The sequence below is a fragment of the Phaseolus vulgaris genome, chromosome 10, assembly GCF_051622355.1.
Source record: "Phaseolus vulgaris cultivar YP4 chromosome 10, ASM5162235v1, whole genome shotgun sequence".
In the NCBI taxonomy this organism is placed as follows: Eukaryota; Viridiplantae; Streptophyta; class Magnoliopsida; order Fabales; family Fabaceae; genus Phaseolus; species Phaseolus vulgaris.
Window position 1 is genome coordinate 45306976 of NC_143507.1, and position 12205 is coordinate 45319180.

General features: G+C 31.0%; 2 protein-coding genes across 3 annotated transcripts; one reads left to right on the plus strand and one right to left on the minus strand.

Moving 5' to 3' along the window:
* The first annotated feature begins 2665 nt into the window (after positions 1-2665).
* On the plus strand, positions 2666-4814 carry LOC137818289 (cinnamoyl-CoA reductase 2). Its single transcript, XM_068621616.2, has 5 exons — positions 2666-2897; positions 3039-3193; positions 3311-3496; positions 3628-3980; positions 4327-4814. The coding sequence occupies exons 1-5, from the start codon at positions 2693-2695 to the stop codon at positions 4496-4498; spliced, it is 1071 nt and encodes a 356-aa protein (XP_068477717.1). The 5' UTR covers positions 2666-2692; the 3' UTR covers positions 4499-4814.
* Positions 4815-6193: 1379 nt separating this feature from the next.
* Positions 6194-11678, minus strand: LOC137818288 (metal transporter Nramp1). Of its 2 annotated transcripts, none has more exons than XM_068621613.2 (14): positions 11611-11678; positions 11230-11369; positions 10269-10347; positions 10133-10173; positions 9681-9759; positions 9460-9564; positions 9070-9179; positions 8444-8625; positions 8268-8337; positions 7894-8067; positions 7680-7784; positions 7456-7587; positions 7002-7097; positions 6194-6724 (listed from the first exon to the last, which is right to left on the minus strand). In XM_068621613.2, the coding sequence occupies exons 2-14, from the start codon at positions 11347-11349 to the stop codon at positions 6383-6385; spliced, it is 1635 nt and encodes a 544-aa protein (XP_068477714.1). In that variant the 5' UTR covers positions 11350-11369; positions 11611-11678; the 3' UTR covers positions 6194-6382. The 2 variants fall into 2 exon arrangements, with proteins under 2 accessions (XP_068477714.1, XP_068477713.1); XM_068621612.2 differs by having other exon boundaries at positions 11528-11648.
* Between the last annotated feature and the right edge of the window lie 527 nt (positions 11679-12205).

A 12205-nucleotide genomic window follows, 5' to 3' on the forward strand; every position in this document is an offset into this window, starting at 1 on the left:
AGAGTGAAATACTACTACAAGAAAATCATCAAATTACAATTAATTTTAGATACCAAAATAATTAATTATTGGATTAAATTAGAGATCATTTTAGATACTACAAATATTATTAGTATCTAAAGTAGCTTCTATTACTAATAAAAATTTATAAAGTAGTTTTTAAATTAGTATCTAACCATTAGTTATCAATGTTTTATCTACTAATATCTTATATTCTAAATTAGTCTCTCAAAGACTAATTGAGACCAATTTAAAATCTAAGATATTAATAGCTAAATTTGTGGTAGCTAATTTAGATATATAACACCACAATAAAACCATCAAATAGAAACCAATTTTTAGAGACAAAAAAATAATTAGTTGCTATAGTGACTAAATTAGAAACCATTTTAGAGACTAATTTTTTTTTCTAAATTAGTTTCTATTATAGACCATTTTATAAATTTTTATTAATAATAAAAATTATTTTGGATATTAATAATTTTTTTAGTATCTCAGATAATATCTAATTTAATTAATATAATAAGTAATTATTTTTGTTTTTAAATTTTGTTGATATTTAATGATTTTTTTTTTATGTATGGAATGATTACACAGAAACTACAAAGATATTTAACAAGAATCCAGTGCATGTATTAGTTGATAGCTATAATTAACCAATAATATAGGTAACCAAAATTTTGCCTACCCACACCAACATTTTTTGCATATCAAAACTTTGGTATTCATTTCATAAATATACAATTTAGGTATAATTAGACCACTATGACATATATATTTCATTGTTAGTTATACTTTATTCAAAGGGATGGCAACAAATTAAATGAAATAAAACCTAATCAAGATATAAATATCTGAGGATGATCTGATGAAGGTTAATTTATTTTTATAAAGAAATTGAAATATTTTTGTCACCTTGTCAGATAATTTTAAAAATTGATAAAAAATATTTAATTACTCTTAATTAGATAATTTTAAATTTTACTTAAACATATAAATTTATTTATTTTTTACATTCTTTTCTCTCAAACATGTATTATTTAGTGTTTTATCAGAATAATAGTGTAGTTAGTATTTTAAAATATATAATTATAAAAAATATTAATTTGTTGTATATATAATAATTAGACAACTCTATATACCTTCCTTAATTTATATTCTAGTTTCATTAAGTGGCTCTGTTATGTGATGGAAAAAGAGATTAATGCAAATTTATTCATTATGATTTCATGTTGAATTTTTTTTTCTTCACCTATGTAATTTACAGTTTTGTTAGAAATAATAAGAGAAAATGATAATATACAAACTTTTTAACATGGAATTTTTTTTCAAAATGAGAAAAAAAAATGATAGCATAAGAACTCGATTCTAATTATAGGACCAAACAAATCTTTCTTTTTCAAGATGATAAAATATTATATTAAATCTTAAATTCGATTAGAGATTCCATATAAATTAGTAATAAAATCAAACTATAATATAAATTACGTGTTCATCTTAGTTAGATATATTGTAATGTTGATTTAGAACTAAATTACGTTCTCTAACATATAATCTCATCCTAAATACACATTAAAAATGTTATTTAAAATAAAAAAAAAGGTTAAAAAAGTTTTTGGTGTACTTAAAGTAACGAAACTATCTGAGTAAATCTTTTAGTATTTTTTTACGTAACAAACTATTTTGTAACGTATTATAGTATTTACACTAATAATAAATCAACTTAAAATATTTTAATATTTTAGTTCAGATTAAAAAAAAATCAGTTTGACATGTAATAACCACGTCTATGTAAAAAAATATTGAAATATAAAGTCAATTATAATATTTTTTATGAAAGAAAAATAGTGTTTGCCTATTATTGATGCGAAAAAAAAAGTCTCAAAAAGAAACTACTTGTCTCTATCAGTTCTAAATTTTGTAATTTTAATTTTAACCTTTAGGTTTAAAATTAGTCACGTGATTTTCAGTGCTCTATTGGGCACCATGAATTAATTTGACTTTCTGAACCATCATCGAAACAACATCTCTTAGAACAACGGAGGAAAACGAGTATGAAATTTATTAGGGTTTGTTGGTACTATAGTTTTGACTTTTGAAAAAAAAAAAGTAAATACTTTTTTCATAAATCAGAGAATTTTTTAATAATTAAAACATAAGCTATATTAATTCCTACTCTTAAATCTTGGTCTATGAAGCTCGGATATTCCTCTTAAATGGCGTGTCGAACACCGACACTCGTATGACACCTGTAGGACACGTATCCGTGAAATGTCCAATTAAAAAAATATTTGTTAGATTTCTGACAATTCTAGTACGATTCTAACATAATTTTAAAAAGAAAAAATACATTAATTTTCTAAAAATTCAAACTTTATTATATAAATTGTTATTATGATTATAAAAATAAGAAACAAATATTTGTGAATCAGTCATGAAACAAATCCTTGTGACGTCATGAAAAACATCTTTCTCCTCCAAAAAATAATCTGAAACATACTTGTACACATAAATCTTTATTGTCAATTTATATAATTCATAATTATATAATATATAGATTCGTGTAAAAATTTTAAGTATTTTCATGTCGTATGTGTTTGTATCTATACTACATAGATATTGTTAATTATTATATTGGAATTTGTTTATTCTATATGAGATGCATGGAGGTTTATAAAAGGCATCTTTGGGCATGTTCATCTTCATATTCCTTTCTTTCTCATCCACCCATTCATTCTTTTTCTCTCAATCAATCACCACCGAGATGCCAACTGACACGTCATCAGTTTCCGGCGAAACCGTCTGCGTGACCGGCGCCGGCGGCTACATAGCCTCTTGGCTTGTGAAACTTCTCTTAGAGAAAGGCTACACTGTCAGAGGAACCGTTCGAAACCCAGGTACGTACTGCATTGCATGCTAAATACATGAACTAAGTTCATTTTCGTTATGTTTGTTTGTTTGTTTAAATTTAACGTTGGCTTCATTAGCGGAAATCTATGTTATGTTTTGATTTTGTTCTTAACGAATGATTATCTCAGATGATCCGAAGAATGGCCATTTGAGAAAGTTAGAAGGAGCCAAGGAGAGACTCACTCTGCATAGAGTTGATCTCTTGGATATTGACTCCATTAAAGCTGCTTTTCACGGTTGCCACGGCGTCTTCCACACCGCTTCTCCGGTCACCGACAACCCCGTTAGTTTTCTCTTTCTCCATAAACTGATAAATTCTCGTAATTAGCTAGAAAAAGATAACTTGGTGAAAATATGAACCAGTACAAAACTCAGTCGATTTTATGAATTTGTATAACAGGAAGAGATGTTGGAGCCAGCAGTGAATGGAACGAAGAATGTGATAATAGGAGCTGCAGAAGAAAAAGTGAGACGAGTGGTGTTCACTTCGTCTATTGGCACGGTGTATATGAACCCCAACACGAGTAGGGATGTGGTGGTTGATGAATCATTCTGGAGTGATTTGGAGTACTGCAAGAACACCAAGGTCAACTAATTAACTCTTCTTTCTTCCTTCTTTCCTATACCTATTCAATGCTTTTAGGTAGAACTAACAAGACTTTATAAGTTCTCATGTAAAAATGGTTGGAATGTGTGTTCTGATAATGAAATTTGCAGAACTGGTATTGCTATGGGAAGACGGTGGCTGAAGAATCAGCATGGGATATGGCTAAAGAGAGAGGGGTGGATTTGGTTGTGGTGAACCCAGTTGTGGTTATTGGGCCATTGCTTCAACCTACCATTAATGCTAGCACAATCCACATCCTCAAGTACCTTACTGGTTCTGCTAAGACCTATGTAAATGCCACACAGTCTTACGTGCATGTCAAGGATGTTGCACTAGCCCATGTTCTTGTGTATGAGACTCCTTCAGCTTCTGGTCGCTACATCTGTGCCGAAAGTTCGCTGCATCGTGGTGAACTCGTTGAAATTTTGGCCAAGTTTTTCCCAGAGTATCCAATTCCCACCAAGTAAGACTTTCTACTCTTTCCACCAGCTTATTTTTTTACCAAGATACTATAAATGTAAAACTCTGTAGGGTCAAATCAGAAAGGTATTTGAGCTGTAGTGTAGGTATACCAACTTTTACTTCTTTATGAACTCTTTCTAGCCTCCCAAAAGAACACTTTAACCACCAAGAATAGGTCAATGACCAGCTTTCACATTTTACTTGGAAGAACAACTGTTGGAATGGGAATTGGAAAAGCTACCACCCCACATGCATTTATAATTGTTAAATGATTACATGTAAGATTGAAGAAGTTGGATATGATTGTGCAAGAGATTGGAACTTAACATAAGGTTTGACTTGTGCAGATGTTCAGATGAAAAGAACCCGAGAGTGAAACCGTACATATTTTCAAACGAAAAGCTGAAAGATTTGGGAATGGAATTCACCCCAGTGAAGCAGAGTTTGTATGACACCGTTAAAAATCTGCAAGACAACGGCCACCTTGCTGTGCCACCAAAGCAAGAACACTCCTATTGAAGTTAAATCCTAACTAGTTTGCAATACATAAACAAGTTTAAAGTAGTTATTAGATGGATTTGTGTTCAATTACTCATGTAAGATCCTAAGAACTGCGTATTCTCAGCTTGTGAAACACAGTTCAGCTAATTGTTGCCTTGTGCAAAAGTAAAATTGATAGTAATAATGGATTTTCCACCTATATTTAGCAAGTTCAAGATGTTAAACTAAACACCTCCAATGGTTTAGGTTCAAGGTTTAGTGTTTCTGTTTGTATGGACAAAGAGGAGTTAGATAATATTTTGAACTGATTATACAATTGTTGATGTGTTACTTACCTTCTCACTTTTCTCTTCAATTCTTACTTTTCTCTTCAAGTTTCCTCCTTTAATTGTTGGTGTTTGGTGTATATTGACCTTACACCACTGTAAAGGATTTACTTATAGTGTTTAGTCATGAGTTTGTAATTGGCCGAATCAATCAAATATCAGTTGCTAATTGATTTATAGCATGATTCCTGATCTATAAAGAGATATATTGGTATATTAATGTCACATAAATTTGGTAGGACATAATCATAATTGTAAAGAATTTCCATAATTGTCATTGTTATCATTTATTAAACGTTTTTAATATATATTAATGTGATCGATAAGTCATCGAGAACGAATCACATTACTTGCTGACCAGTATCGACCAATACACACCAATATAGTGTTAGAACTTCTAATTTAGTATTTTGCCATTGATTATTAGTTTATGAGACCCTAATTTGGTTGAAGCTCGACACCGTTTACCTGAATCCATGTGAGTTAGTTTCTTCTTCCATTTCTCTTCTGTGGATCAAAAGTGCTTTTTATACCTCACTAGCTTCAAAACTCACTTCAAACCAAATAATAATAACTTAGTGGCACCTTTGGCTTATGCATGCTCAGTTTCTCCAAAACGTTGAAATAAAGATACCAACTTGGTTACTCAAAATCCATATTGTCCACAAGTATCTCATTTTTTGTTCAAAATCTCAAACTTGTAATGATAAGATTGGTTGCATTTGTGGGAAAAGGGTAGTTGGTGGAAGGTTCCTTTTCATGGTAGGAAAAGAAGTTGAACAATGTAACATGTTGACTTATAGCTACACGGTTTTGATTCAATAATGCGGAAAAAAGAACAAAAATTGAGTTATTGGTCTAGTTGTCGTTGAATCTTGCATATATATCATTTACCAGAAAATCATGAAATAGAAACCAATTTTTAGATACCAAAATAATTAGTTACAATAGAAACTAAAATAGATACTATTTTAAGAACTAAAAAAAAATTGGTTTCTAAATTAATTTCTATTATTATTAAATATTTCTAAATTGGTATCTAATTAGCAACTAAGGTTTTAACTACCAATTATTTAGTTTCTCAATTTTAAAAACAAAAAATAATTAGTTGTTTTATTAACAAATTAGATACTATTTTAAAAACTAAAAAATTTATTGATAACTAAATTAATTTATATTATTGATAAATAATTTATAAATTGATATCTAATTAAATACCTAGGTTTAGATACTAAATTTAGAATCTAAATAATTGGTAGCTAAAACTTATATAACTAATTAAATACTAATTCAGAAATTATTTATTAATAATATAAACTAATTTAGATACCAATAATTTTTTTAATTTTTAAATAGTATCTAATTTAATCACGATAGAAATTAATACTTTTTTCTCACTAAAATTGATTTTTATTTAATAATTTTGTAGTAGGGATAAACTTGGTACTTACTTTGCACCAAGAAATGTTCTCTTTTACATACATTCAATTTCTAGAAATTAACAAAAAAAAATGGGATCTTATTTTATATTCCTGATAGAAGCTTTTGTAGGACTCATTCTAGCTAGTGTTATTTCTTAATCAAATTCTGGTGAACTCCTTTTTTGAGGCAATTGCATGCTTACTATGTCTTCTCTTGGGAGACAATACATTGATACATCACCTTGTTCATTCGCCATATTCTGATCTTCCGATGTACTAAATGTCAGAATATATGTTGTCTTTGTATTTTTGCGAAAAACCAAATAAGCAATGCCTCCCATGTATAGTGCCACACCCGAAAATCCCAGTATCCCCAGAAATACCGTAGTCACAATTCTTAACTCAGCATGAAGAAGCAACTTCACAAAGCTAGTCACTAAATAGTATATGTTTATGCCCATGATGAGGGAACCAATGATCCAAGTAACAGCTGAAATCTGCAATTCAAATACAAAATCATTTACAGACATGATGCAGAAGAACAATTTTTTACCATGCAGCAACAACAACCTTTTCCAACATTAACTTCAAGAATTATAGCTATTTGAATGAAGTTTAAGGGAAACTGAGTACATGTGTTTATCTTGTTTGCAATTGGGTATCTGTCAGACAACCACTCTAAATATTTTGACAACATTTGTGATGTGTGTGATGTTGGCAATCATTTTGCTATTTGTAAGAACTTCCAATTTTTCTTGTCACGAAAAAAGTTACCGTGATTGAGTTGACGTGTTCTCCCATCTTGATTTTGCTGCTAGTGAACTTGAGGAGTGGAATCAGAGCAAAAGGAAGCTCAAATGATAAGATCATCTGATCAGCAGACATAGAGGGACTTCAGCACAAACTATAGCATATCCCAAAAGATAGTCTCACAAGGTCAATAGTATTATTATGCACAAGATTTATCCATACACAGTCTGATAGAAATTATAGAAATATGTTACTTTTGACAACTGCAAATTGAAATGCATCAGTTTACATCTGTGATTAATCTGGTAAATGGTTGTCAACATATCATCAATCTTTCAAAATATATGACACTTCATGAACTTGTGACAATCTGAACAACTTTTTGACTCCAATACCAACAAGCTTCCAAATGAAAAGCATAACATGACATTGTATGGTTAAAAAACATGGAGAGAAGCTGATGGCAAGGTAATCATACCGATGCAATTATGATGAGCTCCCCAGCTCCAGCAGAGCCACCTATGAGTGCAACAATCAAACTAGGAACAATGGCTAAGGAACGTGTTAGCAGATTCCGAATCCATGACTTCAGTCGCAAATCAAGAAATCCCTGAAATAAGATAGAAATTAAGGTGAAATGAAAAGTAGAAATAGGTACTCCTTTAAGGCCAAAAAAAAAAAGAAACAGAAAAAACATCATACCTGCATGACGTATTGCCCTGCATATGTTCCTGTTATGGTAGAACTTTGACCTGAGGCAAGTAAAGCAATTGCAAATAGTTTTGAACTCCATTTGCCCAAGACATTCTGAGTGTGAACCACATAAAAAATTATCATCAATGATTTCATTGGCACACTTTCCAACAAAAAATGATATATGAAGCTCAAGAACTGAGTACAGATGGTTGTTACATACTCTTAATAAAAAGGAGGCTTTGTTCAAATCCAAATCCTGACAACTATTCTGATCTTCAGCACTTAAGTTTGAAGAACTGCAAACTGCACCACTTACAGAAATAACGGAAATATTAATGAGGAAGGCAACCGTAAGTGCCAAGGCACTTTCCATCATGTAAAATCTGCAAGCCTCCTGTGAAAGATGAAAAGAATATAATGGTGATTGACATCAGATACAAGGTTTATACAAAAATGTTCAAACATCCAAATGTAGTGGTTATAATTTATCAGAAAAATCTGACAGAATTGCGAATGTGAATTATAGTGAAGTTGTGAAAAATCAATTCATTTTGGTTTTAATGAATATATGCACACAAGAGATTAAGTGTTTACTTTGATTCCACGAACTGATCGGGGTATTTTCCTGGAAAGCACCAGTGCTGAGTGGAGGAAGAGATTGTGTCTGAAGCAAATGCATAATAAATAAAGAAACATAGCACTAATTTAGTTCACATTGCTAAGGGACAGAAGAAAGAAATAGCTGCAGAAGGAAGAGAAGAGGAACCCACGGCATAACCATTGCCCCAAGGAGTGAAATTGCTAGACCAGTGGCACCATGCCCCTCAAGTTTTGGAACAAATAGGCCTGTCACAACTTCTTTGGCCACAGGCTTTGCATATCCAAGCTCAGCCATAAAGCAACCAGCAATTGTAAATACTAGAAATGCAATGAAGAATTCTAGTTTCCTAACCTGTTAAACACCCAAGAAAAGTTTTCTTGTAAACATTAGCCTTATGGAACATGAAATGTCAACCATTAATTTGTTCAGGATATAATAATTTATGTGTATCATATGTCAAGATTATTCTGAGATCTTTTCTCTGTCTCAATTGAAGGTTTGGTCTTAATTCTCTTCTAAATTTTTCTCTCCATGTTTTTCTTTTTTTACTGGTGTCTCGATCTTTTAGTCTGTCTTTATCCGCTTTAGTTTGGTGTTGGAGTTTGTTTCTCTGACAGGATTAGTATTTTGAGTAGTTGTCTGGAAAGTGTTATGTTGTTAGATTGTCCTTGTTTTTTTCTAAATAGGTTAGATCACCCCTGTTCATTTGTATATATTGTTTATTGTGATAAAAAAAAAGTCTTATGATGCCAGGTTACCATTGTGAACAGAGCTATAAAGAATACAGAAAACTACCCCGTATTGCTGTAATGCTAAGAGGACCAATGTACTGAATCCTGTCAGAAGAACACCAATCCAAACAGGTATGTTGAAGAGCATGTTCAATGCAAAGGCCGTCCCAATTACTGCATAGAAAATCAACCAGTAGTACTCATAATTAGTCAATTTATTTTATGAGTAATGATACTTTGAAAACTTCTCCAATATATAACCTGTGATTATTTTCGTTATTTCATAAACTGATGCAAGTTTTAGGTAGGAAAAATTGATTGTAGAGTGGTATTAGTTTTCAGTATATCACTTCTCTTATTTTATTATGTCCATTGTATATTTCAAAAGCATCCTTGGCTGCCAAATAAGATCAGAATGAGAAGACCATGATTATGATATGTGCAACAGTTATACCTTCAGGAATGTCACAGGCCACTACGGCAATTTCAGCAATCACCCAAAGGATAAAGTTGGGTAGTCGAGAATATTCAGCTCTACAATGCTCAGCTAGGTGCATTCCTGCAAATAGAAAATAGAATTTTGAAAAATATTGATAACAAAGAAGGAAAGTTAAAATCCAAACTTATATCCATCAAATTTATTCAGTAAAAACACAACATTACTAGATCAAGTACCAGTGACAACCCCAAGATTAGCAGCCATTGTTTGAATTAGAAGAGCAGCACATGAGGCCACCAATATGATCCATAGTAACTGAAAGCATAGATTTGACAAAAAAAAAGTAATGTGAAAACTGGAGCATAGGTGTAAAATAACCTATTAATTATTCAATAAAACCTAATTGCATTCAATGAGAAAATTTACTTCTGCAAAATCATCAGTCAGAAACCATGATAGGAACAGAAAACCAACTGCCTTAGCTAAAAATATGAACCTATTTTATTTTGTAGAACACAATGTGCCTTTTACAAATGTCATTTTAGTCTGGCAAAGTAAAGTGGATATCCAAATCCAATGCATGCATACTTTAACATCATAAACAACTACTGTTCAAGATGTCTCTGTTCTAAATTGGAAACAAATGAATCTAAGCTGAAACAACTGCATGAAACTATACCATACACACCTCATATTTATATTTTGCTCCTGATTGAAGATCCGTCTCAACTGCAAGCCATTATAAAAACATGATTAGAAATTCTATGTCACTAATTATATATTTCCTTTTATGTCAGAAGAAAGCAATGAATAAGTGATCTCACAGTTTCCAGGGTCGATATATGCAATGGAAACAAGAAATCCAGGCCCCACGTATGCAAATAAGTTCTTCCAGCTTGTTCTCTGCAAAATACAAAAAAACATATATAAATGATGGCAATGATTGTATGAGTTACTGAAGTCTACTTTGCAATCAAATCACAAACTCGGTAGTGTTGTGCCGTTATTATGCCACTAACTAAGAAAAACTTCAATGTTCTTTTCAGTTCATAAAATGCAAATGAAAAATGATTTTCTTTTTGCACATGTCACGAGTCAAATAGTTACTTGGAAGTTTATAAGCAGCGTGTTTGAAAGCATAAACATTGTGAGTTTAGATTATACTAAAACTTCTCTTCAAATTGCTATCAAACATATCTATTTCTTTTGTGAAAAGAAAAAGATTGAAACTACTACAACAGGCAGACCCAACAAAAAGAAAAGGTTAAAACACATTTTATGTCTTATATTTTATACAATTATTTAGGTTGGCTCTGATAAGCTCATGTGTTCATGGTTACTTAGTCCTACACCACACAAGAATACAATAGAGAATTAGTGTGTTTTTATTTGGAAAAATGAACACTTTCTACAATTATCTTGAGGAAAAGAAGAAAAAAATAATAACCAGTTGGCCCAGTTGAATCTTAAACAAACAGAGGTTCCTTTTAAATACCAAGTCAAATAAAAACCTACTTTATCCCCTTTATCTCATTCCATTTTTCATGTAATATTCCCAGCACCCTTATCAGTATAAGCAAATCAATAGGACTAAACAAAAGTTAAGATGCACTTTAGCATTAGCATATAAGTAGAGAATAAAGCATGCACTCCAAAATAACAAACGTTAATCTCAAACATAAAGCCATATTCGCTATGTCCTACACAATTTTTCAAATCCATTAAGCAACCAAGAACATTATGCAAAAGTAAACCAGTAAGATTAGAAGGGCCATTGAAACTGACATCAGGTACAACAATTTGATCACTGTCTGAATTCTCAATCAACGGCGCATTGGACAAACTCCTGTTGCCGGTGCTGGCAATGAACTGAGGCTGCCCAGAAGAAGAACCTCTCACACTCATATTTTCTTCTGCACCCAAAACTGAGATAAACAAAAAGAAGAAACGCCTTCAACATCTTCAACATGTATAAGCACCAGAATACATGTTTATGGATATTTTTGGCTACAAAAAAAAGTTTGTGAAATGAAACGTAGTAAAGAACAGAAAGTAGAAGTAAGTTGCAGGGTGAAAGTGGTACATGTATGAATAAAACAACAAGTGATGACAGAAAAGAAAGCAGTTGTTTTGTGTCAGAAACCAGAAAATGGTAGCATACGCAACCTTAAGAACCACGAAGACTTTTATGTGCAGAACAAACTACTTCTTAAATAGGAACTGCTCCCACTTATATTAGGAAGAAAAATTAACATTTTATATTTTAATTTAACCATTTAATACATTCATATTTTAAGAAAAAATTAGCATGCATGTCCTATTGGTGTAAGAGTGTTACATTAATTAGAAATTATTTTTTATATATAACTTTTAAGATAACTATTACTCTCTTATTACTTATAAAACTTTCTTTTTTATTTTATAAAATATCATTCATAATCTTCTTATCATTGAGCTAATTGGACTTGAATTTGATGGAGAAACATGTAATTGAATAAGAGACTCACCATCTAAGTTAGATCATCTAAAAAGTCAATGACTTTTTTTGCTTTAATCTCTAATTCATAATGCCTTGTATATTAATTATTTTTTACACTGAAATACTATAATTAAAATGAATTAGAGATTATATTTGGAAGTATTTATGAGAATGGTATTTTTAAAAAAAATATGTAAATTTATGGGAAAACATTATTATGAATTAAATTTTTGTAATTTGTTATGTGAGAAAATATATTAACCTTTATTATTGGTTTTCTAG

What these genes read in the sequence shown, in the direction of transcription:
- LOC137818289 (XM_068621616.2), top strand. Translation starts at nt 2,693, where the DNA reads ATGTTCATCTTCATATTCCTTTCTTTCTCATCCACCCATTCATTCTTT. An exon ending in AGGAACCGTTCGAAACCCAG is followed by an intron (nt 2,898 to 3,038) that starts GTACGTACTGCA and finishes TGATTATCTCAG; the next exon opens with ATGATCCGAAGAATGGCCAT. An exon ending in AGTACTGCAAGAACACCAAG is followed by an intron (nt 3,497 to 3,627) that starts GTCAACTAATTA and finishes TGAAATTTGCAG; the next exon opens with AACTGGTATTGCTATGGGAA.
- LOC137818288 (XM_068621613.2), bottom strand. Translation starts at nt 11,349, where the DNA reads ATGAGTGTGAGAGGTTCTTCTTCTGGGCAGCCTCAGTTCATTGCCAGC. An exon ending in ATCAAATTGTTGTACCTGAT is followed by an intron (nt 10,348 to 11,229) that starts GTCAGTTTCAAT and finishes TGTATTTTGCAG; the next exon opens with AGAACAAGCTGGAAGAACTT. An exon ending in TAGCATTACAGCAATACGGG is followed by an intron (nt 8,626 to 9,069) that starts GTAGTTTTCTGT and finishes GGTGTTTAACAG; the next exon opens with GTTAGGAAACTAGAATTCTT.